At 49.1% G+C, this 22,376-nt stretch overlaps 1 protein-coding gene across 2 annotated transcripts in view; it reads right to left on the reverse strand.

Annotated features, from left to right (window-relative positions):
- Window positions 1-21,137, reverse strand: part of RFTN1 (raftlin, lipid raft linker 1) — a 194,995-nt gene extending 173,858 nt beyond the window's left edge. For both annotated transcript variants that reach the window (XM_036267063.1, XM_036267062.1), the window contains exons 1-2: window positions 21,013-21,137; window positions 5,514-5,666 (exon numbers count right to left, since the gene is read on the reverse strand). In XM_036267063.1, coding sequence (XP_036122956.1) covers window positions 5,514-5,658 — 145 coding nt within the window. In that variant the 5' untranslated portion in view covers window positions 5,659-5,666; window positions 21,013-21,137. The remainder of the gene's footprint in view (window positions 1-5,513; window positions 5,667-21,012) is intronic.
- Window positions 21,138-22,376: the final 1,239 nt, after the last annotated feature.

Consider the following 22,376-nt stretch of genomic DNA (forward strand, 5'->3'; position numbering starts at 1 on the left):
TAGAGTTATCCTCCCTTGAAAACAGACTCGAGCAGCCCAACACACCTTTCTGGGGTGAGGGAGGTGTTCTCCGTCTGACCACGTGTGGCTGCCGAGCACCTGAACTGTGGCTCGTATGACAGCTGAATTTTTAAATGTTACTTCATGTCAACTAACTATTACATTTAAAAGGCCATGCAGCCCTGGCCGGTTTGGCTCAGCAGTTGGAGCATTGGCCTGCGGTCCAGAGAGACCGGGGTTCAGTTCCCACTAAGGGCGCGTACCTCGGTTGCAGTTTGTCCCCGGCCCTGGTTGGGTTGTGTGGGTGGCAGCCACTTGATGTGTCCCTTTCACGTCGATGTTTCTCTCTCTCTTTTCCTCTCTCTCCCTCCCGCTCTGTCTGAACAAAAAATGGAAAAATGTCCTCGGGTGAGGATAAAAAAAAAAAAAAGGCCATGCGGCTGGTGGCTACTATAGTGGACAGTGTAAGACTAGGACATTTAAGCAAAGATGGAGCTCCAGGCATGAGCCTCATTATACAGATTGCTCCATGTGCCAACTGTCCCCAACACCGAATACATATGAAACACAGCTGGCTCTCACAGAGCTGACACAGGTAGCCTTCAAGTGGTGCTCGAGTGGCCTGGCACAGAGAAACTGGCATAACGCACACATAAAAGGGATAACGAGGCACCGTTTTGCAGAAATTGTAATGTTTTATGGGCCTCCATCTGGGATGAAACCCATCAAAGGGCAGGTTCATCCCTCGGTGACCAGAGTTAATTGAAAATGGAAGACCTGATCAAATCACCCGAGCTGAGATGTCTGGCAGCTTCCTGCGAGACTCCTGCTGCTCGTCACCTCTGCCAGCCCCAGTGAGGCCGCAGGCTGCAATGTCATCCACACGGCGCCGAACTCTGAGCACGGCACAAGCAGAACAGTGTTAACTCCGATCTCGATTTCTTAGAAAGTGCACCTGGTTCCCTTCCTGTCTAAGCCACCAGGTGGACCTGGGCCAATACCCTTTCCCCAACTTGTAATTTGTTAAATGTCAGATGAGCATCTTCTCTACGAAAAATAAGCATAGCAAGAGCTACTTAAAAATCTTCAGTGGTCAGCCCTGGCCGGTTTGGCTCAGCGGTTAGAGCATCAGCCCGCAGACCAATGAGTCATGGGTTCGATTCTGGTCAAGGGCACATACCTCAGTTGCAGTTCGCCCCCGGTCCTGGTTGGGTCGTGCAGGAGGCAACCAGTTGATGTGTCTCTCTCATGTAGATGTTTCTCTCCCCACGCCCCCTGAACTCGATCTAATGATAAATGGAAAAAATATCCTCAGATGAAGATTTAAAAAAAGAGAAATCTTTGGTGGCCAAACCTACATGGAAGAGGAATAGTATGCCCCTCTCCATGACAACCTAAGTTTCCTAACAGGAACGGTCTCTTTGGTGTTAATGCCTATTTATGGAGCATCTTGCAGTTTATAAAGCCCAACAGATTTGATGCCCAAGAGACCTAGGTTCAAACTCTGCCCCAGTCACTTCCCAGCACTGCATCTTTAGAGTAGTTGCTTAACCTCTCTGAGTGTTTGCTCACTGGCAAAAAAGGCATGAGTCCCTCACTAGGTTACGATGAGAGGAGACAAGGACATAAGAAGCCAGACAAAGACAAACGTTCACCACAATTTAATTTGTAATCACCCAAAGCTGGAAGTGACCCAAATGCCTATCAACAGGTGAATAGAAAAACAAACTGTGGTACATCCATACACAAGAATACTACTCAGCGATAAAACAGGAATGAACTACTGGTACACAAAATAACATAGATGAATCTCAAAATAAGTAAGCTGAATGGAAAAAGCCTGACCAGACTATTTATAGAAAATTGTATAAAAATCAGTGACAGGAGGAGTGACAGAGAGCAGATGATTGGTTGTCTGGGAACAAGGGGGTTGGGAAAAGGAGGATTACCAAGGAGCATGAGGAAGCCTTTGGGGTGATGGAGAGAGGTTCTGCATCTTGATGAGACAATTTCATGGGCTCAACACCCAGTGCACTGTAGTGGCTTAAATTGTATTTCGACAACGTGTAAGTTAGGGGGAAATCAGATCAGGAACAGAATGCCCCATCCAGGACTTGGCACACAGGAGGCTCTCGACAGATGCTGGCTCCGTTCTGGAGCCGTAAGGAACAATCCCATCAGAACTGGAAAGAACGTGAGCGGCTGCAGGGGACGCGTCCGCGCAGGCAGCACTTACTTGGAAGGTTTACTAGAACCTGACTGTTCGGGACACGCTCCGCTCCGCTGGGAAGCCTGAACCAGAAAGATGAGCAAGGCATGGTCTCTGCTCTCAGGGACACACGAATGAGTGTAATCGATGCTGAAATAAAGTGTCATAGGATGATATCGGCAAACTATTGGCGTACAGAAAAAAGTAATACTGACCGATGAATGTCAAGAAGAAAGTCCCAGGTGGGTGAAATTCCGGTCAGCGGGGAGGGGCGGGAAGGCCGGGTGCTGATCAGGAAGCTGGGAAGTGTGGGTCCTGGGCAAGGGGAGGCAGGAGGCAGGCAAGGCCAAGGGCCGCAGCACAGGTCCTCCCAGAGACGAGTTGGAGGAGGGTCGGCAAAGGGCCAGGCCAAGCTGAGAAAAGCCCTGAGCACCAGCAGGAAGCTCCCCTCATTCATCCAGAGGAACCAGCCGCAGGGCTCAGGATGATCAGATTTGTGTTTTACAAACAGGTCCTATCTGGAGGGCAATTTAGCAGTTTGTCAAGAGTTCTGACATTCGTATCTTTCAACTCAGTAATTCCTGAGGAAATCATCAGAAATGTGCACAAAGATTTATGTCCAGCATGGCTTATCACAACATTATTTATAAGAGCCCAAAGCCCAAAATAACGTAAATGTCCAATAAAAGAGGACTGCTAAATAAATTATGGTATGCTGAGCGATTATATCACGTATAACCATTAACTCGTATTTTTGGAAGATACGGGACGACAGGGGGCATACCTCACTGTACAGCATTAAGTTGCAAAAGAGAAGGATACAAAAATACACATTGAGTGTCATTCAATAAATATTTATTAATATCTACTGCGTGCCAGGCATTGCTTGAAGTACTGAGATACAGCCCAGGATAAACAGTCCCTGCGCTGCACTCATTAGAAGGGCCTCCACAGCCTAATGGAGGAAAGTCGACAATAAGGACGCAAATACAATAAGCAAAACATCCCACACCTAAGAAGGTAAGACGTGCTGTGGAAAAAACCAAGAGGGGAAAGGGATGGGAGGTTGGAGGGCAGGTAGACATCTTCACTAGGTGGTCAGGGAAAGTTCCATGAAGAAGGGGGTTAAGAGTCTGAGCGAAGGGTAGATCTGGGAGGACTTCCCGGCAGAAGGAACAGGCAGTGAAAATGCCCTGAGGGGGCCCGGAGGCTTCGAGAGACGGCAAGGCTGCAGTGGCAGAACATGCGGGACAAATGGCAGGCGAATGAGGACAGAGGGAAGCCCCTGTCACTTAGAGTGAGGACTTGGAGCAGTAGGGTGATGTGAACTGTAGGGGGACAAGGGCAGAAGCAGGGAGACCCGTTGGGATTTTTCTAATGTTTTCCTAACATTTTGTAACGGGCATATGTTTATTCCGTGATCAGAAAAAATGGTGATTCAATCAAAGAAAACACAGTGCAGAAAACAGTGTGGGTGCTATGACTGCAGCACCAGGAAGCAGGGAGACCGATCGGGAGGTTAGGGGAGTAATACCGAGGATGAGTGATGGAGCCGTGGGAAGACAGAGGAGGTCAGCAAAAATTACTCTTCTTAATAACAGAAGAAATGCACTGCAATGCAAGAAATATATGAGAAAGGAAGAAAGAATTGCCCCATAACATCAGCACCCTGACGCTCAATTTCTAACATCTTGTTATATTTCCTTCCCATCTTTCTTCCTACACACGCTTTTGTTTTTTCCTTAATCATTCTACAATCCCTAGAATGTTGTGGGCACTCAAATATCTACTGAACAAATAACGGTTGACCAGGTGTTCCAAATAGTTTTGTGTTTGGATTTGTTCGTGTCACATTAGCTCTATTGTAAGCATGTTTAGAAGTAGTTTCAGTAGGCTTGGGTGACGGAATAGAAATTGTGGGTGAGAAGAAGGTTTGGTCACAGGGGACTAAGGTGTCAAGTCTGGTCTGGCAGTTTAAGAGGATGTTGGTGACATTACGCATCAAATGCGTCAGCAGAAAGCAACCTGATGATGAAGCTGCTGGGTTCAGTTTGGGGGACTTGGAGGGTTACACTGAAGATGCCCACAGAGACGCCCAGCTGTCCATCTGTCCCAGGACTGGGGAAGCCGGTGGGGCCTCAGCATGGAGGTGGTCACAGCAGGAGTAGTCCAGGAGGAGGAGAAGGGGGAGGGCGAGGGGGAGGAGGAGTCCTAATACCAGTAGCCCTACTAAGTGCCAGGCATTGTGCTAAGAGCCTCCCTCATGTTCCCTCTTCTAACCGGCACAGCTGCCTGGAGGTGGATATTCAAGTGCTCATTCGATAGCTGAGGACCCTGCAGGCCTTGTGATTTGCCCAGCGACTCCACAGCAGAGCCAGGACTCACACCCATGAACAAGGGCTTGTTCCACTGATACTCTTTTCTGTTATAAGAAGCATAAAACATATCCAGAGACCCAGAGAGGACGTGTCTTAAGACGCTTCAGTTTTGTAGGACCTGGTTTCGCTCGCAGCTTCCAGGGCCCGCCCCTCATCCCCACACCCTGTCCCAAAAGGAAGAATGCTCCCTTCCTCTTCCGTAAACATACTTCACACGTTTCCCACTTGCAGTTGTAACATGTGGAGTTTTTTCCTCGTGTGTATGAGTCGCCTCTGCCTCCAGGTAAGAAGCTCAGGAAACCCTTTCCCTAGAGCACCAAGCCGAGTCCGCCCGGTCAGTGCTCAGCACATGCTCCGGGATGAAACCACTGATCACCACGTGCCAGTCACCCCAGTGCCCGTGGGAAGCTGCTGATGGTAGGTGACCCGACACCCTCTGGCTCAGGTGAGGCAAAGCCAAGCCCAGGTCGACACTCTTGAAAAATGGGGGAACAGTAAGTAGCTGAATTTGGCTGGATGGGCAGACTAGGATGAGGAGATAAGGCAAATGTTCCTTTGCCACACGGCTTGGCACAAAACAGGGTCTGCAAATGGGTTGGCCCCTGGGCCAAATTCAGCCCACTCGTGTGTCCTAGTTGGCTCACATATGGGCTTAATTTGTTATCATTTTAATTAGTTACTATCTCTTACAATGTGAAAGGGTTTCACATAAAAATACGGATTTCTGTCAGCAGTGCCCTTTGGACAGGCCCGCCCTTTCGAGCTCCCCAAAGCCCTCCACAACTGCCCACCTCCCAGTATGTCCTTGTCAGCCCCCCACCCTGCAATCATGGGGCAGCCTCAGCAGAAGACGCTGCCCGGGGGGGCTGTGGTGGGAGGCGGGGCCCGAGCTCGCCCAGGCCCAGAACACCGGTGCCCGTACTCACCCACACTCAGGGTCGTGAACTCCAGGAAGCGGTATTCATAGGACACATCTATCTTGGTTTCCACCTGCGGCCTCTTCAAAGTTGAGTAGATATTTCCAGGCCGCTTGTCATCGCGTTTCTCTAACTTGTTTAATCCACAACCCATCTCAGCAGCTGTCACCAAAAGGGGAAAAAAAGGAGGAGCGGGCTTTGAGGTTTTGTTTTTAAACACCATAAAAGACCCCATCATTTCCCTGAAGAATACATAAGAGACCTTAGCCTTTATGAGATCGAGAGTATGATTTAAATATGACCTGAACACCACAGGACCTGTGCTCAGTACCCAGGCCAGCTCCTCTTTCTAAGACATCACTACCAGGTATTCTGTGATTTTTGAAATGACACCAAAGAATACCTGCTCTATAGCTTCTCCCCCATCTGAGGAAACGAATACTCAGAGTGCCTCAGTTCCACTACGATCTGTGTACATGATTAAAAAACGGGACCTGCCCTGGCCAGTTTGGTTCAGTGGTTAGAGCGTCGGCCTGTGGACCAGAGAGACCAGGGTTCGGTTCCCACTAAGGGCACGTACCTCGGTTGCAGTTTGTCCCCGGCCCCAGTTGGGGTCTTGTGGGTGGCAACCACTCGATGTGTCTCTCTCACATCGATGTTTCTCTCTCTCTCCCTTCCTCTCTTCTTCCCGTTCTATCTGAAGATAAATGCAAAAAATGTCCTCAGATGAGGATAAAAAACAAACAAACAAAAAAAGTAACATGGTGCATTATGGTGTCAGCCCATCTAAAAATAACAATAAAAAGAGAGAGAGATGCCCTGGCCGGTTTGGCTCAGCGGTTAGAGTGTTGGCCTGTGGTCCAGAGAGACCCGGGTTCGGTTTCCGCTAAGGGCGCGTACCTCGGTTGCAGTTTGTCCCCGGCCCTGGTCGGTTGTGCGGGTGGCAGCCACTCGATGTGTCCCTTCACGTCGATGTTTCTCTCTCTCTCTCTGTTCCTCTCTCTCCCTCCCACTCTACCTGAACAAAAAATGGAAAAATGTCCTCCGGTGAGGATTAAAAAAAAAAAAAAAAAATATATATATATATATATATATATATATATATATATATATGGATAAAAAAAAAAAAAAAATAACAATAAAAAGAGAGAGAGATGCGTCACCTTCACTGTGGTTGCTAAGAGAAAATAAGTTGTTACGATTTCCAAACTCCCAAAGTCCTTTCTGCCCTCAACAGTAATTATTGAGACAGGAATTTATATTCATAAAACCTTTCTAAAAAGAGATGGTGGTATTTTTATGGGCCTCATCTGAAGGTCTCCGTTTTTTATTTTTTACACCAAATCGCGGGAACAATACCATATAGGCTTCCATGCTCTTAGAGAGACATTTTCGACCAAAATGAAGACGGGCCGAACGCTACAACAGGGCTGGAGAAATTGGAAGCAGAAACCCACGTGTTTTAGAGTGAAGATGTGTAGCTACAGTTTGAAAAGAAAATGTTACAATAATGTGCATGTTAGGGTGGCTGAGCATTCAGTCTTCTCAGGGGTGAAAAACAAAGGTTCTCTGTTTATTTGGGCAGAATGACAGTCACGAAATGACTTTTTATCCCTCCCCGCCCCCCACTTCAGGGGAAGGTATTTTCCTTTTGTGCACCGAGCACAACCAACACTCCCCCTCCCTGCGGTACCGGCGCTGCCATCGGACCATATTTCACAGAAATTTTAACTGGCCAAGAATATCACAAACAGAAACGTGGTAACCGCTTCCTTTCTGAGATAAGAATTTCCTTTTTCTCAATCCATTCACGAGGTACCCAGCTTCCTAAGGTAATTTGGCAAGCTCCAGAAAAACAAAATGAACCTCAAAAAAGGTGGTGGGGGGGTGGAGGAAGAGGGTGGTGTAGCGAGGACCAGGCTATACTTTTTAGTAATTAAAAGGAGTCTGGAAGGATGGATGAGAACAGGAAGGCTTCCTTATGCCTTAATAAGGGAACATTAGCGTCCAAAGGGCCAGGCAGACGTGATTTATGTGCAATCTGCATGAACTGATTACTTGTAAAATACTCTAGTTCTGCAGATTTAATAGCTGATTTGTACAGAGGCTGCATATTTAACTGCTAAGAAGCAAGCCAGCTGGCATCTGCTTCAACACAGCAGAAGCAAAGCGGACATGGGAGGCTCCTGAGTCCCAGGGACCAGGTAACCCCGGTGAGATGAGCAGTTACCCCTGGAGCAGACTGGCAGTAACCCAGAGGCTCACCCAGCCACTCACTTCCTAAGGAAGACGGAGTGTTTGAGGACCTCCACGAGGAAAACTTTTCCTCAAAAAGCCCTCTCATTCTGGCTATCCTATTGGGTAAGTTCTAGCATTGGAGATTCACTCCTTTGCGATCGCTCTACCTCAGCATCTTCTTGGAAATCACAAATATCTCCATGGGAAGGGCAATAAACTAAGCTCCAAGGAGCCACTAACACTTTAGTAATGATTCAGTTTCTTGTGTATAGGACAGGTTCCCTGACAGCAGGAAAACAAAAAGGGGGGAGAATGAGTAAGAAAGACTCAGACAAGGCTGGGGCAGGTGGTGGTGGTGGTGGTGGTGGTGGTGGAGGTGTGCTGAGAAGCATTAGAAATACTCCCAGTTTAAAACTTCAACTTCAAGTTTCATTCAGACTGTCACAAACTTGAGGTCTCTGCCCAAGGTCACTGCAAAGGGCACTGTGCCTGTCTCATGATGCGGCTCTTGGCAAATCATCTATGTGATCAATGAAAAGAGAAACAGTACCAAGCAGCAGCAAAACTGTAGTATCAGTGAATCCTTGGGGGTCTCACACTTTAGAGATTCATTTCTCTGGAGTGTGTGCAGCCCTGGTTTAGCAACTGCTCTTGAAGCACAGCCGTTTCCAGAAAGGGAGACGCGAAGAAGCTGCTGGCCACCGAAACCTCAGTGTGAACGTGTACCTCTCACTCTTTTGTGTCCAGGACCCTCCTCCTGGCACACCTGCATTCCCTTCCGTGTATCCCTTCATGCTCCCACCACCCCACCCCGTCAAAATAGGAAAGACTTGTATATCATTCCAAAAATACCTATAGTCAGTCACTACTATGCTGAAACAAGTCATAAAAATGTAGCTTAGAAAAGGAGAAAAAATAAAACATGACAGTGCCTTACATTATTGTAGAGCTTTGTAAACTTCACTGTGGGGGTTCCCAAACCATGCTCACATCAGAACGCACAGGACGCCTGGGGGAAGGGCTGGGAGGGGCCTTGGAGAGGTGGGAAGAGTGGACCGAACAGCCTTGCCCAATGCAGGCCAGAGGATTTCTGCTGTGGCTGGGCATTCCCTCGTGAAGACATCCGGGCACATCGTGGGGTCAGGGGTCAACGTCTCCAGGAGGGCAGACGGTAAATGATAAATGCGATGGTTTTTAAATGTGGTCCCCAAATGCTTTGCCACTCCTGCCATTCAGGTGCGATCTATATCACCCCTGAACCCAGGCTCCATGACTGCTTGACCAACAGAACATGGCAGAATGACACGGAGCTGGCTTCTGGATCCGGGACTTGGAGACTGGGAGCATCCACTGCCTGACTCTTGGATGCCTGCTCCTGGAACCCAGCCACCATGCCATGGGGAAGCCCAAGCAGCCCAAGGAGAGGCCCACGTGGAGAGGAAGTGAGAGCCTGCAGCCATGTGCCAGCCGCCTTGCCGGGGAGCCATCTTGGAAGTCGAGGCTCCGCCTCAGTTAAGCCACTGGCACCATGTGGCGCAGAGACAAGCTGTTTCCATCAAGGCTGCAAAACGGAAGATTCCTAAGCAAAATCCACCCGTGTTGCTGTTTTAGGCCTCTCAGTGTTTGCATAATTCATCATGCGATCTGTAACTGATACCCAAAGTTTGCTCAGAATGACCACGACCTGCTGCCTCCTTGGTCAAGCGCCAGTTGAGGTGGCCTGCATCTAGGCACCCTGTTTCAGCCATCCACCCTTGGGAGGATGTCTGGGTCCTTTCCAGTTTGGGTTGATGAACAGAGTGGTTTCTATGAGGCATATGTTTTCGTTTCTCTAGGGTAATACCTAGGAGTGGGGCTGCTGGGTTGCAGGATAAGTGCGGGGCCCTGTTAATGAAGAATGATTCCCTTTACACACTGAGGGTGGCCAGAGGCTGACCCCACAGGAGGCAAGGTAGAAGATGAGACCCCCTGAGAGACCACCAGATTGGCCCTCCACCTCCTGTCCTCTCTGGGGCATCAGCTCACTAAGTGGAATCACGAGCAGTAGTGCTAATTCTCCTTTTGTTGTAGTTGTCTGTTTCTGTACAGGACACGTGCTAAAAGTCACCTGTGTGTGATGACATGTTCCCAGTACTTTTCTATGGTCCATCCAACCGCCACAGCTCTGCCCCTCCAAGCTCCTACGGTCATTTCACACTGACTTCTAATTTCTAATGTAAGCCAGGTTACAGACTTGATGTGTGAGTGGATGGTCGGATCAGCTTTGATTATTTGACCATCATTCAGGAGGTTTTTTCTTCTTTTTCTATCACTGTCTTTCCAGAGGACATCCCTGGCCATGTGGATCAGTCTCTCTAGCATCAAGGTTCCAAGAAATACCATCCAAGAAACCTTGAAAGGCAGAGGAAAGAGAGGAGGTCTTTTCCCATTCCTATGGTGAGGCAGCACGGAAAGAGCCAAAACAGAGTTCTCTGGCAGAAATGGGCTAAGTAATTAGGAACTGGAGGCTGACTAGGGAGGAAAATAAAGTCATCACTGGGAGGTTCTGACACCCAGCTGCAAGGAGAGGATGTTAGACATTGCAACTGACCAGGAAGCAAAGACCCCTCACATGGTGACATTCTGAACAATCAGTTCTTCCTGAATCAAACCTAGAATGGGGGGTGTCTCTGGTGCACGGTGGACCAGCTGCATGCAGGAACGGTGGGCTCCACCAGCAAGGGAGCTTCTGTTCCAGATTCATGCATTCGTTCATCCGACGTGCCCTTGTTAAGGTCTGCTTTGAGTCAGGGGCTCGACTAGGAAACACAAAAATGGGGAGACCAGGCCCCGCCCTGGAGGAGATGGAAGTGAAAGGAGGAGGAAGACAGTGGCAGATGCACTGGCGCCTGGAGGCTGGCTGTTCGGGGGGGCAGGGCACACAGAGAAACCGCTGTGATGCGAACAGGGAGCGCATCACCACAGAGAAAGCAGATCAGCAGTGGGGCGCAATGCCCCGTGTCGTTTTAAATGTTGACATTAAAAATTTTTTATTTTATAAGGACTTCTAATTTGTTTTTGAAATGCTTCCCAAGATGCCCATAAAACACTGAAAAAAAAAAACACTTCAGAAAGGATCGCCTCCTTAAAAGATGATTTTTCAGCGAGGGTTTATAAAAACCTGAGTTGAAAGGTTCATTTTTTTCCCCCTATCAACGAGCATGCACGCATTTAAATAATGGGGGCAATAAATGTAGTTATATTTTCAAATACAAATTAGTTTCATTAAGAGCGAGCCCTCATTTACCACACTTGCCGCTAATCTGAGGCAAACTGTAAAGCTAATTTTAACAATTGCCAACAGCACATGACAAGCAACCAGAGACAGGGCAATTATGTGCAATGATGCTGGAGAAGCTGGCAAACTCATTTTTTATTTCTACACTCAGATCCCACGTTTGAAGACGGGAGTGTGTTTATTAACGTCATTCAGTCACCCAAAGTAAAAACTGATGATCCACATTTAAAATATTTTACATAACAGGGATGCTTCTCTCAACTCAGAAATGTAAATGAAAACTTCAAAATTCAGTCAACCATTCAGATGGTGTCAAATCTTGATACCCTACAAACATAATCTAAGACAGAAACCCAAGAATAACTTAAATGTACCTGTTGAAAGTGCTCCTGATTCGATGCCAAGTAAAAACAACCATCTATAGCAAATAGTATTATTGTATGGTTCCACTTCTTTTTCTTAATCCTCACCCTAGGATATGTTTTGTTTTGTTTTTACTGATTTTAGAGAGAGGGGAAGAGAGGGAGGGAGGGAGAAAGGAGAGAGAGAGAGAAACACTGATCAGTTGCCTCGCCTATGCACCCCAACCGGGGGATGGAACCTGCAACATTTTGGTTTATGGGACAGTGCTCCAACTGAGCCACCCAGGAAGAGGGCACGAGAAAGGGCTCTATGGCGCCACTTTTAAATGTCTGGGTGTATAACTGTATACACAGATCCATGTTCTTTGTGTAACTGGCAGGACACAGGCCACGATGTCCACGGAACTTTCCACTGGTTCGTGAGATTGTGGGTGACATTCTCTGTATGGTTTCCTCTATTTTTCAAGTTTCCTCTGTGCACACATTCCTTTCCTGGTTGAAAACAAGAAAGGGCATCGTGGCTCCCTCCAGGATGGCCCTCAGTAATCCTCCTGGTATTCACGAGAGGCTCCCTCCCACACTGAATAGGGCTGACCTTTGTAGCTGGTCGGATGTTGCAGATATGAGAGGTGTGATTGCCGAGGTGAGGCTGTAGCAGACGTGCGGGTTCTACCTTGCCTTGTCGAGGGTGACTCACTCTGGAGAGCAGCCAGCTGCCGTGTTAGGAGGATGCTCTACTAACCCTCCAGAGAAGTCCCCTGGGCAGGGAACCGAGGCCTCCACCAGCCGCCAGTACTAACTCAGCACCTCTGTGGACGCAGCCTCTCCAGCTCCAGACGAGTCTTCAACCCGGCTGAGGTCTCAACCACAGCCTCAAGAGAGACCCTGAGCCAAACCACCCAGCGAAGCTGCTCTGGATTCCTGACTCCTTACACCCTGAGACATAACAAATGTTTATTGTTGTTTTCGGCTGCCAAGTTTGGGAGTAATTTGTTACACAGCAAAAGATAAGGAATACAAAGGGGATTTACACTATCAAAAGAAAACCCCTGCTTACCACCCCACCCACCCGCACCCGCGGTGGATTTCTTACTCGGACTCCCCTTCTGCTCTCCTCCTAGTCACCCTCAGCGAAAAGCAGCCCTCTGCGCTTGCTGCCCGAAGGGCGGCCCTCTGCCCAGCCGCCCTCGCAGGCCCGGGGCGGGTAAGAACGCAGACCCTGGGCCCCGTCCAGGCCTGTGAATCAGGATCCGCTTTTCAGCGAGGGATTCGTTCAAGTCCGAAGCACAGACCAGTCCGAGACACCCTGAGCTATGGCAGTGGCTCTCCATCTCGGTTGTTTTCAAGTCGGGTGGGGACCAAGCATTAGTTATTTTTCAAAGCCCTCCTACGTGATTCTAACTGGCAGCAGAGTGGAGAATCAACTCTCTAGAAGCAAATCCAGTCCTCTCCCCACTTCTTAACCCTCCCCAATCTCCTCGCACCCAGGGCTCAGAGGTGCCCAGAATCTTTCTTAAGTCTCTGAGGTCTGAGAACCACAGTCCAGAAGAACGAGGCCCTGCTGACCCCCTGGCTCCACACCGCCCAACTGCTGAGTCTCCCTGTACCTCAGACGCTCCCTTACCAGACTCCCTGCTGCCTCCCAAACACAGGTGCACCCCTAAATTACTACCTCCGGCCCTCCTTCTGTCCCTCTCCTAAAATTATTTTCATTATACACCACAGACAACACGTGGATAAAGACAGAAAAATGAGACATGTATGTACCCACTCCCCGGATTGAACAAAGACTTCTATTTTACATGATTGGCTTCACAGCTTTATTTCCGAAGAAACGTGACTTTTGGGATGCAGCACTCATGACCTTTCCGTCCTCCCCCATCCTTCTGTCCCCGCGCTTCCTCCTTTCTCCAGTCCACACACAACGCCCAGACCGAGACGCGGCACGGGTTCCAAGACTCTGCAGTGGCACCTGAAAGTAAATGGCACCTGTCGTCTCCGCGCGTCTTCACAGCAGTCCCTACACAAAGGACAATTCCTACAGTTCTATGGATCAAGCAGTCCCGTCCTAACAACTTGGTAGCCTCCGGAAACGAAGAGAACACAGAAAGTGGAAGAAAACCATCTTTCCCTTCATTCTTAAATGACCCTATTTAGGTACCAGTGGGATGTGCGCACCTGTTGGGCACTGAACAACTTCTTCAACCTCGGAACCATCATTTCTTGCTCCACAATGGCTTTCTTAGCAACCACTCAAAATCCATCTTTGCAAAGACATGATGTCATCCAAAGGAGCGTGGTGCTGTCTGATTTTGGTATTGCGAACTACCTCAAGCTAGGAATGAGTGTGGCATCGAACATGTCAAATACCAGGGTTTTTCCCTTAAAAATGCAAAGTATCCTTTGCCCACCCACCACCCAACAACATCAGTTTCCTGTAGTGCCTTGAGGGGTCTTAGTACAGAGTTCAGTTGTGGGAAAGGGGAGACCAGATGACGACGAGGTGTGAGCGGCAAATTCTGGCTATGTTTTGAAGGTAAAAAGTGGGAGTTATTGGTGGACTAGAAACAAAGCATAAAAAAAGAGGGCATCCAAGACACCTGTTTGTGACCTGAGCAACTGCAAGGCTGGAGGGGCCACCTTCTGAGATGGGGCTGACTATGGGAGAAACAGCTGGGCCAAGGACAGCAGAAGTTTGTCTTAGAGGTGTCAGTGCCACCCCAGCGGAAGTGGGGTGGGCGGCTGGATGGGCCAGTCCAGAGGTCCAGGGACACTTCATCTCCCCCTGGACAGCCAGCTTCTCAAAGGCAGCAATAGCATCCTCTGCATCCCGTGAGCCGCTATCCCAGTGCCCTGCCCCAGCAGACACACGCGGAGCAGGAAAGATGTATTATCTGGTAAAGGATGGAAAAGGGGCTTTGGGCGATATCTGCCTGTCCCCCTCAAGGTCACCTTCCTAACAGCAGAGCACAGGGGCTGGGTGCCAAGTCTCTGGAGTTTCATTGCCTGGGTTCAAATCCCTGTGTCTCTACCTCGAGGAAACAACTTCACTTTAGTTTCCTCACCTAGACAATGGGGATAATTGCAGCATCTACTGGTAGGGTAAGGATTCAATAAGCTCGTGTTTACAGGGCTCGGAAGAGCCCAGGCACACAGACAAAGCAGTCAGAACGCTAACTCCGAGAAGTACCGTTACTAGCATGGCTCGTTACCCATCACGCAGACCCCTTTTAACCTGCCTGACCCCACAATGACACCACGCCGAAAGGGTGCTTATAACGTATCCCGGAACAACTGAAAAACCCCAAAAGCCTTCTCTAAGTTAATGAAGTGCTTAAATGATCAGTCTGATTCCTTGTACTTGATATTTCAGAAATTTGGTTAATCCACAATATGGTCAAGTTCCACTAACCATAGGCTGTGAATGACCTAATCTCTGTCCATCCAACTTTATCAATTCTGTCTATGACAACAATATCTCCACATCTGAAGAATTTGGGAGATATTCCATAAAACCTGAATGGTTCCTCAAGAAGTATTTCCTCAGAGTGAAACACAAAGTAGGGAGTTTCACCACACACACACACACACACACACACACACACACACACCAGTGGAAGTGGATAATCCTCTGCAAAGAACCAAAGCTGACAGTCAAGGGGGCTGCCTATGGATCAACAAAATGGGAAAATGGGACATTTTAGTTGTAAAAGCCAAAGAAAGGTGTCAGTGAAGTGCAACTGGCTTCCTGATTGAAAAAGTGTGGAAATAGCTAATACCATTCTACAAAGTAGCTTAAAAGTTGGTCGGTACCAAAAACAAGCTGAGCACAACAGAACTGATGTGGGTTTTCCACCTCTGGCTGGTCCCGGTTCCCGGCTCCGAGGGCTGAGGCCCCCTTTCCTGGGAGCCTGATCCTGGACGAGTGTGCAGCACAGAGAGGAGAAAGCCGCGACACCATCCCCCCGCTGTCCTGCACAACCCGGACGCAGAGCTGCCAGCCCCGTCCCTGCACCGCAGGACAGGCCAGACCCGCAATCCCCCAAGATGAAGCCCTTAAGTACCCCAAACGGTGTCTCCTCCATCTCAGTCTTGGCAGGTAGCCATCAGGCGTAGAATGCGACCTGATTTTCTAGCTCTTTGGTTCTGGCCCCGCTGAGAGCGATTTTTCTTCCTGAATTCAGCCCAGGTAGGGAGTAAGTCACACAAATGCATATTTAAAAGCTGAACCGAATTCTTATTTGGAGAGCAAGGAATTAACAGGGCTCAAGCGGTGGCCATGGCTTGCCTGCTGTACCGACCTTTTCAAAGAAAGCATCCTGGTAAAATATGCAATGATAATAACGAAAGCCCGTGTGGGGGCCCAGGAGACAAAAAAAAAAAAAAAACCCACCTCCATTTATGTCAAAAACTGAATGTGAATGAGAGGCAAGATCACACACACACACAACCTTTAGAAGGTAAACATAAAAGAAAAGTCTGGTTAAATGTATCTCTTTGCCAGTAAAAAACAGCCTAAGCCTTAGCCAACTGCGTGCCAATTCTTAAACTGAAAGAAAAAGAGAAATGTTTACCCTAGAGCACCACTCTCAGACAAACTTCCAGTGATGAAAATAGTCTCCATCCGTGCCGTCCAGTTCGGCAGCCAAGAACCACACGGAGAGCACGTGGAAGGTGGCTAGTGAGACTGCGGAACTGGGTTGTTTGTTTTATTTCATTTTAGCTCATTTACATGTAAGTGTACACAGCTACAGGTAGCTAGCGGCTCTCGTACTGGACAGCTCAGCTACAGACATTCAAACCCAACCAGCAGGCAATGTCTTTGATTTCCTACAATAAAATCACGATCGTAATCAACCAATAACATCTGAAATTGTCAGCAAAATTAGTACCTCTCTACAGGCCCCAACTGCCCAAACTTAGCAAGCTTAAAACAAAAAGAAAAAAGTCTAAAGACAGTGATCCCGGGGTGTCATTGCTTGCGACTCTGTTCGGTCTATCCAGTTCACATTTCTTTCATACTATGGCTCTGTTGTATTTGGAAATCTGGGCCTGTAGGTGGAATCTGCATTTGTGAAACCCGAACATCACAGTCTCTTCCCTTAAAGTCTGGGGAATGTCAGAAAGTGGACTTAGGGCAACTTACTTGACCTCACTAAGTTTCAGTTTCCTGGAGCTAAAGAGTAGATTATAATAGTGCTGGCCTCTCATGCGGATTAAATTCAGAGAATACAGCAGATGCAGTGCCTAACGGTGCCTGGCAAAGAGTAAGCACTTGGCAACTGGTCGCTATAACTATTATTTCATTAATAACAATAGTAAAATCTGTAATAAAATAAGAATGCTGCTACTACCAAAAAAGTTTATAGTCGGCCCTGGCCGGTTTGGCTCAGCAGTTAGAGCGTCGGCCTGCGGTCCCAAGAGACCCAGGTTTGGTTCCCGCTAAGGGCACATACCTCAGCTGCAGTCTGTCCCCGGCCCTGGTTGTTCGTGGGCGTGGCAGCCACTCGATGTGTCCCTTTCATGTCGATGTTTCTCTCTCTCCCTCCCATTCTGTCTGAACAAAAAATGGGAAAACGTCCTTGGGTGAGGATAAAAAAATAAATAAAATGTTAAAAAAGTTTACAGTCGGCAAAGTTTTCCTAGGCCCAATCACTCTGAACCTGTTTCCCAGGCCATGGTAAAGTGGCATTTTGTAAAATATGCCTGAGGCCTTGACATCTCGGCACTCGCCTGGATGGGTACCGTGAGTCACAAGCATCATTCAGCCAACATCTATTGTGCCTCTACTCTGAGGCAGGCAGGTGCTCGGCTATGGAGGAAAACAGTCCCCAGAGTGCTGTGTCTCAAGACTACACCACTTGCAGAGCTCCATCCCCAGAGACATCTTGGCGAGATGTGAGAATTTCATCCTGGGGTCCCTCGCAGGCAGGGAGGCTCAATTCTTGTTCCCTGGACCAGCCATGCCCAGATGCAGCTGCTGGCCCATAGAGAGGGACCTAGGTCTAAGGAAGGGGAACCGGCCCATTTTCTCAGCCAGGACAATAAGGGGGTGTTGACAGCCATGTTTTCACTGACAGGACAAATCACTTTAACAGGAAAGCTGTTCTCTGAGCCTTCAAAAGCCAAATCTGATCTTCCTCACAAAGCAAACACAACCCCTTTCAACAAGCTGCCCAAGCGGGTGAAATCCAACGGGACTCTCCACCAAGTTCACATCAACCAGACCAATGGCCAGAAATCCCCCAGGAGTTTCTAGTGGAATTCTGTGGGGTTTGGGTTTATTTTTCTTTATATAGAAAGCACTCAGTCAATCTTCTTTCACAACCAAGTGTATATTCCCCTATGGAATTCCCTTCTCTAACGATTTCTAAAAACAAAATATTCGTCTGATGGTCTGCAATCATTTAGGTGTAAACCCATTTACTGGCAGTCGGGAGTCTCTCACAGCTCTGCCACCTATGAAAACAACACGTCCCAGACCGTCTCAGGTGGTCGCAATTTCTGGCCCCTCTGGCCCCAGAAGAACACTAGTCAAACCATGCTCTTGACTTGGGGATAGGAAAATAAGGTTGTAGTATCTGGAACCTCACACTTGTATTCTTTGCTGGTGGGGATGTAAAATGGTATAGGCATGTTGGTAAAAGGTCTGGCAGTTACTTAGGAGGTTCTATAACCCACTCCTTGACATTTACCCATAAGAAATGAGAACTGAGCCCTGGCCGGTTTGGCTCAGCGGTTAGAGCGTTGGCCTGTGGTCCAGAGAGGTTCCCGCTAAGGGCATGTACCTCGGGTGCAGTTTGTCCCCGGCCCTGGTTGGGTCGTGCGGGTGGCAACCACTCGATGTGTCCCTTTCACGTCAATGTTTCTCTCTCTCTCTTCCTCTCTCTCCCTCCCACTCTATCTGAACAAAAAACAAACAAACAAAAAATGTCCTCGGGTGAGGATAAAAAAAATTTAAAAAAAGAAAGAAAAAGAAATGAGAACTGATATCCCTAGGAAGACTTGTACACAAATATTCATGGCAGCTTTATTCATAATACCCCACAAAACTAGGAACAAGTCATGTGCCCATCAACAGAGGAATATATAAACAAACGGTGGCAGAGACATAACCTGGAATATAACTCAGTATTTTAAAAAAAGACCAAATGACTGAACAGTCAACATGGATGAATCTCAAAAACATGGTGAGCGAAAGAAGCTTTACACAATACTGTATTCCACGTATATGAAGTTCAAGAACAGGTTACAGGAACCTAGAGTGACAGTGGTTGCCACTGAAAGGGTGGGGACGGGGACTAACTGGGAATGGGGGTGAAGGAATTTTCTAGGGTAACGGCAATATTCTCTTTCTTGAGAGAGACTAGGGTTACACGTACAGGTGTAATAGTCTATCAAAACATCACACAAATGTTGCTCTCAAGATTTTTACACTTCACTGTGTGTGCATAAACTTTACCTTAAAAAAATCATGAACGTATAATGAACTCTAAATAATAAAATGTGTGCTGAAATGCTCAGGACTGACCTATATCAAAGTCTGTAATTTACTTTAAAATGAACAAAACAGTAAGTCGGACAGATGATGGATAGAGGGATGAATAGATGGGGAGATGTGTAATTAAACCCATACAGCAAAATTACAGGCCCTAGGTGTAGGTATTTGGATGGTGACTGCAACTTTTCTACATTTTCTAAAATGAGATGGGTAGGGGAAAGAGCCACAGTGCCCTGCCCTTAGCCCACCACACCAGACATTTGGCAAGGCACCTGTGCCCACCAAACCATGGCCCCACATTATTCCAGTTCTTCTGAAAAGTGAAGACTGCAAGAACACAAGTAGCTTTACAGGAACTCACATCACTCATGCCAAAGATTTTCTGCCTGTTTCCCTACAGACAAAGCGATTATTTGAATGTAAGCCAAAAATTCCTTCTCATGAGAGAGAAAAAGGACACACTGACTTGTATTCCCAACTTGTTCCCTTTCAGTTCCTGCACCAAATCCATTAGCCGACTGCACAACACTCCACTTCCATTTGCCCCATGTCCATGCAGCCAAAAGACAAACAAAGAAAAACCAACCCAGGGACCTGTTATACAAATGCAGCCAGAGGGTGATGTCCCAGCTCTCCGGCCAGATACCCCACTGAAGGCAAAAGAGGATGCAGAGCTCCTCTGAGGTTAAAGTGATTTCACTGAGGTTAGCACACACATGCACCAAGAGCCCCAAACAGCTTGTTGCTTAATCCCTCTGTGGGGTTTGGTGACATCTGGGGTCACTTGAATTTAGTACGAATTCAGCTGTTCAGAGGTACAAATTAGGAATCCCGGTGGCTAGGGACACGTGGGGTGCAGAGCCGGCCCTACGCACAGACCCAGAGGTCGCTCACATTGCGCCGGCCTTCCTTCCTGGCTGGGCTTCACTTATCCTGAGATGACACACAATGGCAGGGGCTAAAAGACTCCTAGCCTGACTGCCAGGCCAGCATCTGAAAACAGCTGTACCAATTACAAGAAGAGACTGTTGCTGGAAACCAGGGCAACCACTCAAATATAGGGATTTGTGCCAGACTTTAAAAAAAAAAAAATACTTTTTGTTTGTTTGTTTTGAAGCCCCCTAACAAACTCACTGACACCACCCAGCGTCCCTGGGAACTACCCACAACCACATAGGGCAGCCCAGCGTGAGTAAAGGGGAGGCAACGGGGAGCGCTCCTGGGTCTAGCACCTTGGCCTCCACGCTGTTCTCGCTGCCAAAGACAGCGACACCCTAGGTGAAGGGCAAGAGCCCTGGGCCGGGAGGAGGGGTGCATGCCCGACAACTGGGTTTCCTGAAATATAGCCACCGCCACCCCACCCTGACGCAGATCCAACCTGATCCCTTGAGCCTAACGAAAGTGGGTTAGGACGCGGGAAGAAACCCCCTTACAAAGGGGAAATGCCGTTTGCAGCTCTGGGAACTCCCTGAGTCCCGAGTCTGAGCCTCCAGTGGCTGCAGCGCTTCCTCTGAACGTTCGGCATGTCTGCTCCCACCCATCAATCATCCCTGCCCCGAGAGAAAACCCACCTCCTAGGGCGCACGCAGAAGGGCAGCCGGAGCCGCCGCCACCCAGCCCACCCTTGCTCCCTCCTTCCTGAACCTACACTCGGGGGCCAGCCCCGGCCTGATCTCTGCAGGACTCCCCGCAGCCGTGTCCTAGACCCACCTGTAGCCTGGAAGCTTCCCCTCCGCTTCCTTCCTATGCGTCCCCGAGCCTGCAAAGCCCACGACCCCCAACACATTGCTCAGGGGTGCCTCTCCGCACCGCGCTCCGGGGATGATTTTCTTTTCTTTTTTTTTTTCTTCTTACAAAAGTTGGCCCAAGACTGCTGTGCCCCTGGATCGGATCCGACCCCATCCAAATCCTGGCAGGAATAGCGGAGGGGTAGGGAGCAGGGGGTTGAGAAAGGGGGGTTGAGGGGAGGGGCCCTCTGGCAGCCCCGGCGCTTGGGAAGCACAACCCCAGCTCCGGCAACCTGCAGGGAGGCGCCACGCGGGGCTCCCCCTGCCACCGAGATCCTGCCGCGGGGCCAAATGGAGGGTTTGTGCCCATCTACACCCCAAGTCCTGCCGCGCGCCCACCTACCGTTCGGGACGAGCTGAGGAGAAGGCGTGGGTACGGGCTCCCGGAGACAGTGTGTTCCGTCCCGGGAGGAAAGTTTGTGCCATCCAGAGGCGGCGGCGCGGAGAAGGCGTAGGCACCAGCGGCTGGGGGCGGCGACGCGCTGTGCTCGCGAGTCTGTCCCTCCGGCGAACTGTGCGTCCGTCGGAGACCGCGGCCGCCGCGCTCCCGCTCGCTGCGCCCTGCGCCCGGCGCGCTCCGGCTCCAGTCCCGACGCGCCCCCGCCGCCGCCGCGCGTCCGCCGGCTACACTTCCTCTTCCTCTGAACTCATGTGCAAAATATGCTGCGCTGCATCTTCGGGGGAAGCCGCTCTGCCCCTAACAGCAGCCGCGGCCGTGGCGGGCCCTCCCCGCGCCCCCTCCGCGCCCCGCGCCGGGCGCCGCTATCTCCATGCGCCGGGCAACCTGCGTGCGGCACACACTGCCAGCCAGCCAGCCAGCCAGCCTAGGTGCCCCTCCGCGCAGAGCCGAAGCTCATGCACCTACCCTCTCTCCTCCTAACCAAGGTTGTGTGTGTCAAGAACGCACGTGGGATGCTGAGATCCCTTACATTTTGAGCTGGGATGCAGAAGGGCGCCTGCTACCAACGTACTGATGGCTAGGAGGGGGGGAGATCATTAGGAGAGGATCATTCCTTCTCCCCATTCCACAGGTGGGCCCATCGCGGTGGCCCTGGTGCCGCCCAAGGTATTTATTGCGGGTTAGTGCTACCGGAGAGGGATAATGCCTGTCCTCCTGCCACGCCCTATTCCACCCATTTAGAGTGTCCGGAAGGTTTGAGAAGATCTGGGGAACCATTTTACCCCGAAATTGTGGCTGCCCAAGAAGGAAATTATATAAATATAATGCCAGGCAAGGGCTACTTTTCAGTAAAGTGAAGATGTGAGATAGCGCTTTATAAAAAAATTTTCTTCTTGAAACTATTTAATCAAAGCAAAAATACAGTGTAGGGTTTAACAGTAGAAGTCCTACAGTCAAACAGTCAGGGGCCTCTGGGTCCTCCCTACACACTCCCTATGTGACTTGGATAAGTGACAGTAACTGCCCTGGGCTGGTTTCCTCATTTATCAAATAGCATCTTCCTAGATTTTGTATGTAAAGCATTTAGGAAGCATTCTATAACTTAGGTATTATCATTGATGTTATTGTGAATATTATTATAAGGGGATTGGAATGGACAGCGGACATAATCTAATTAATTACCTGCATCTTCTGGTTTTGCACAGAGGGGCCTTAGGCATTGGAGTCCACAGGGTAGAGGGCTGGATTCAGCCCCAACAGTGTTATAATGAGGTCCTTCTGGTACTAATAACACCTCCCAGGGGGTA

The sequence above is a fragment of the Molossus molossus genome, unplaced genomic scaffold (genome assembly GCF_014108415.1).
Source record: "Molossus molossus isolate mMolMol1 unplaced genomic scaffold, mMolMol1.p scaffold_m16_p_18, whole genome shotgun sequence".
Taxonomy (NCBI): Eukaryota; Metazoa; Chordata; class Mammalia; order Chiroptera; family Molossidae; genus Molossus; species Molossus molossus.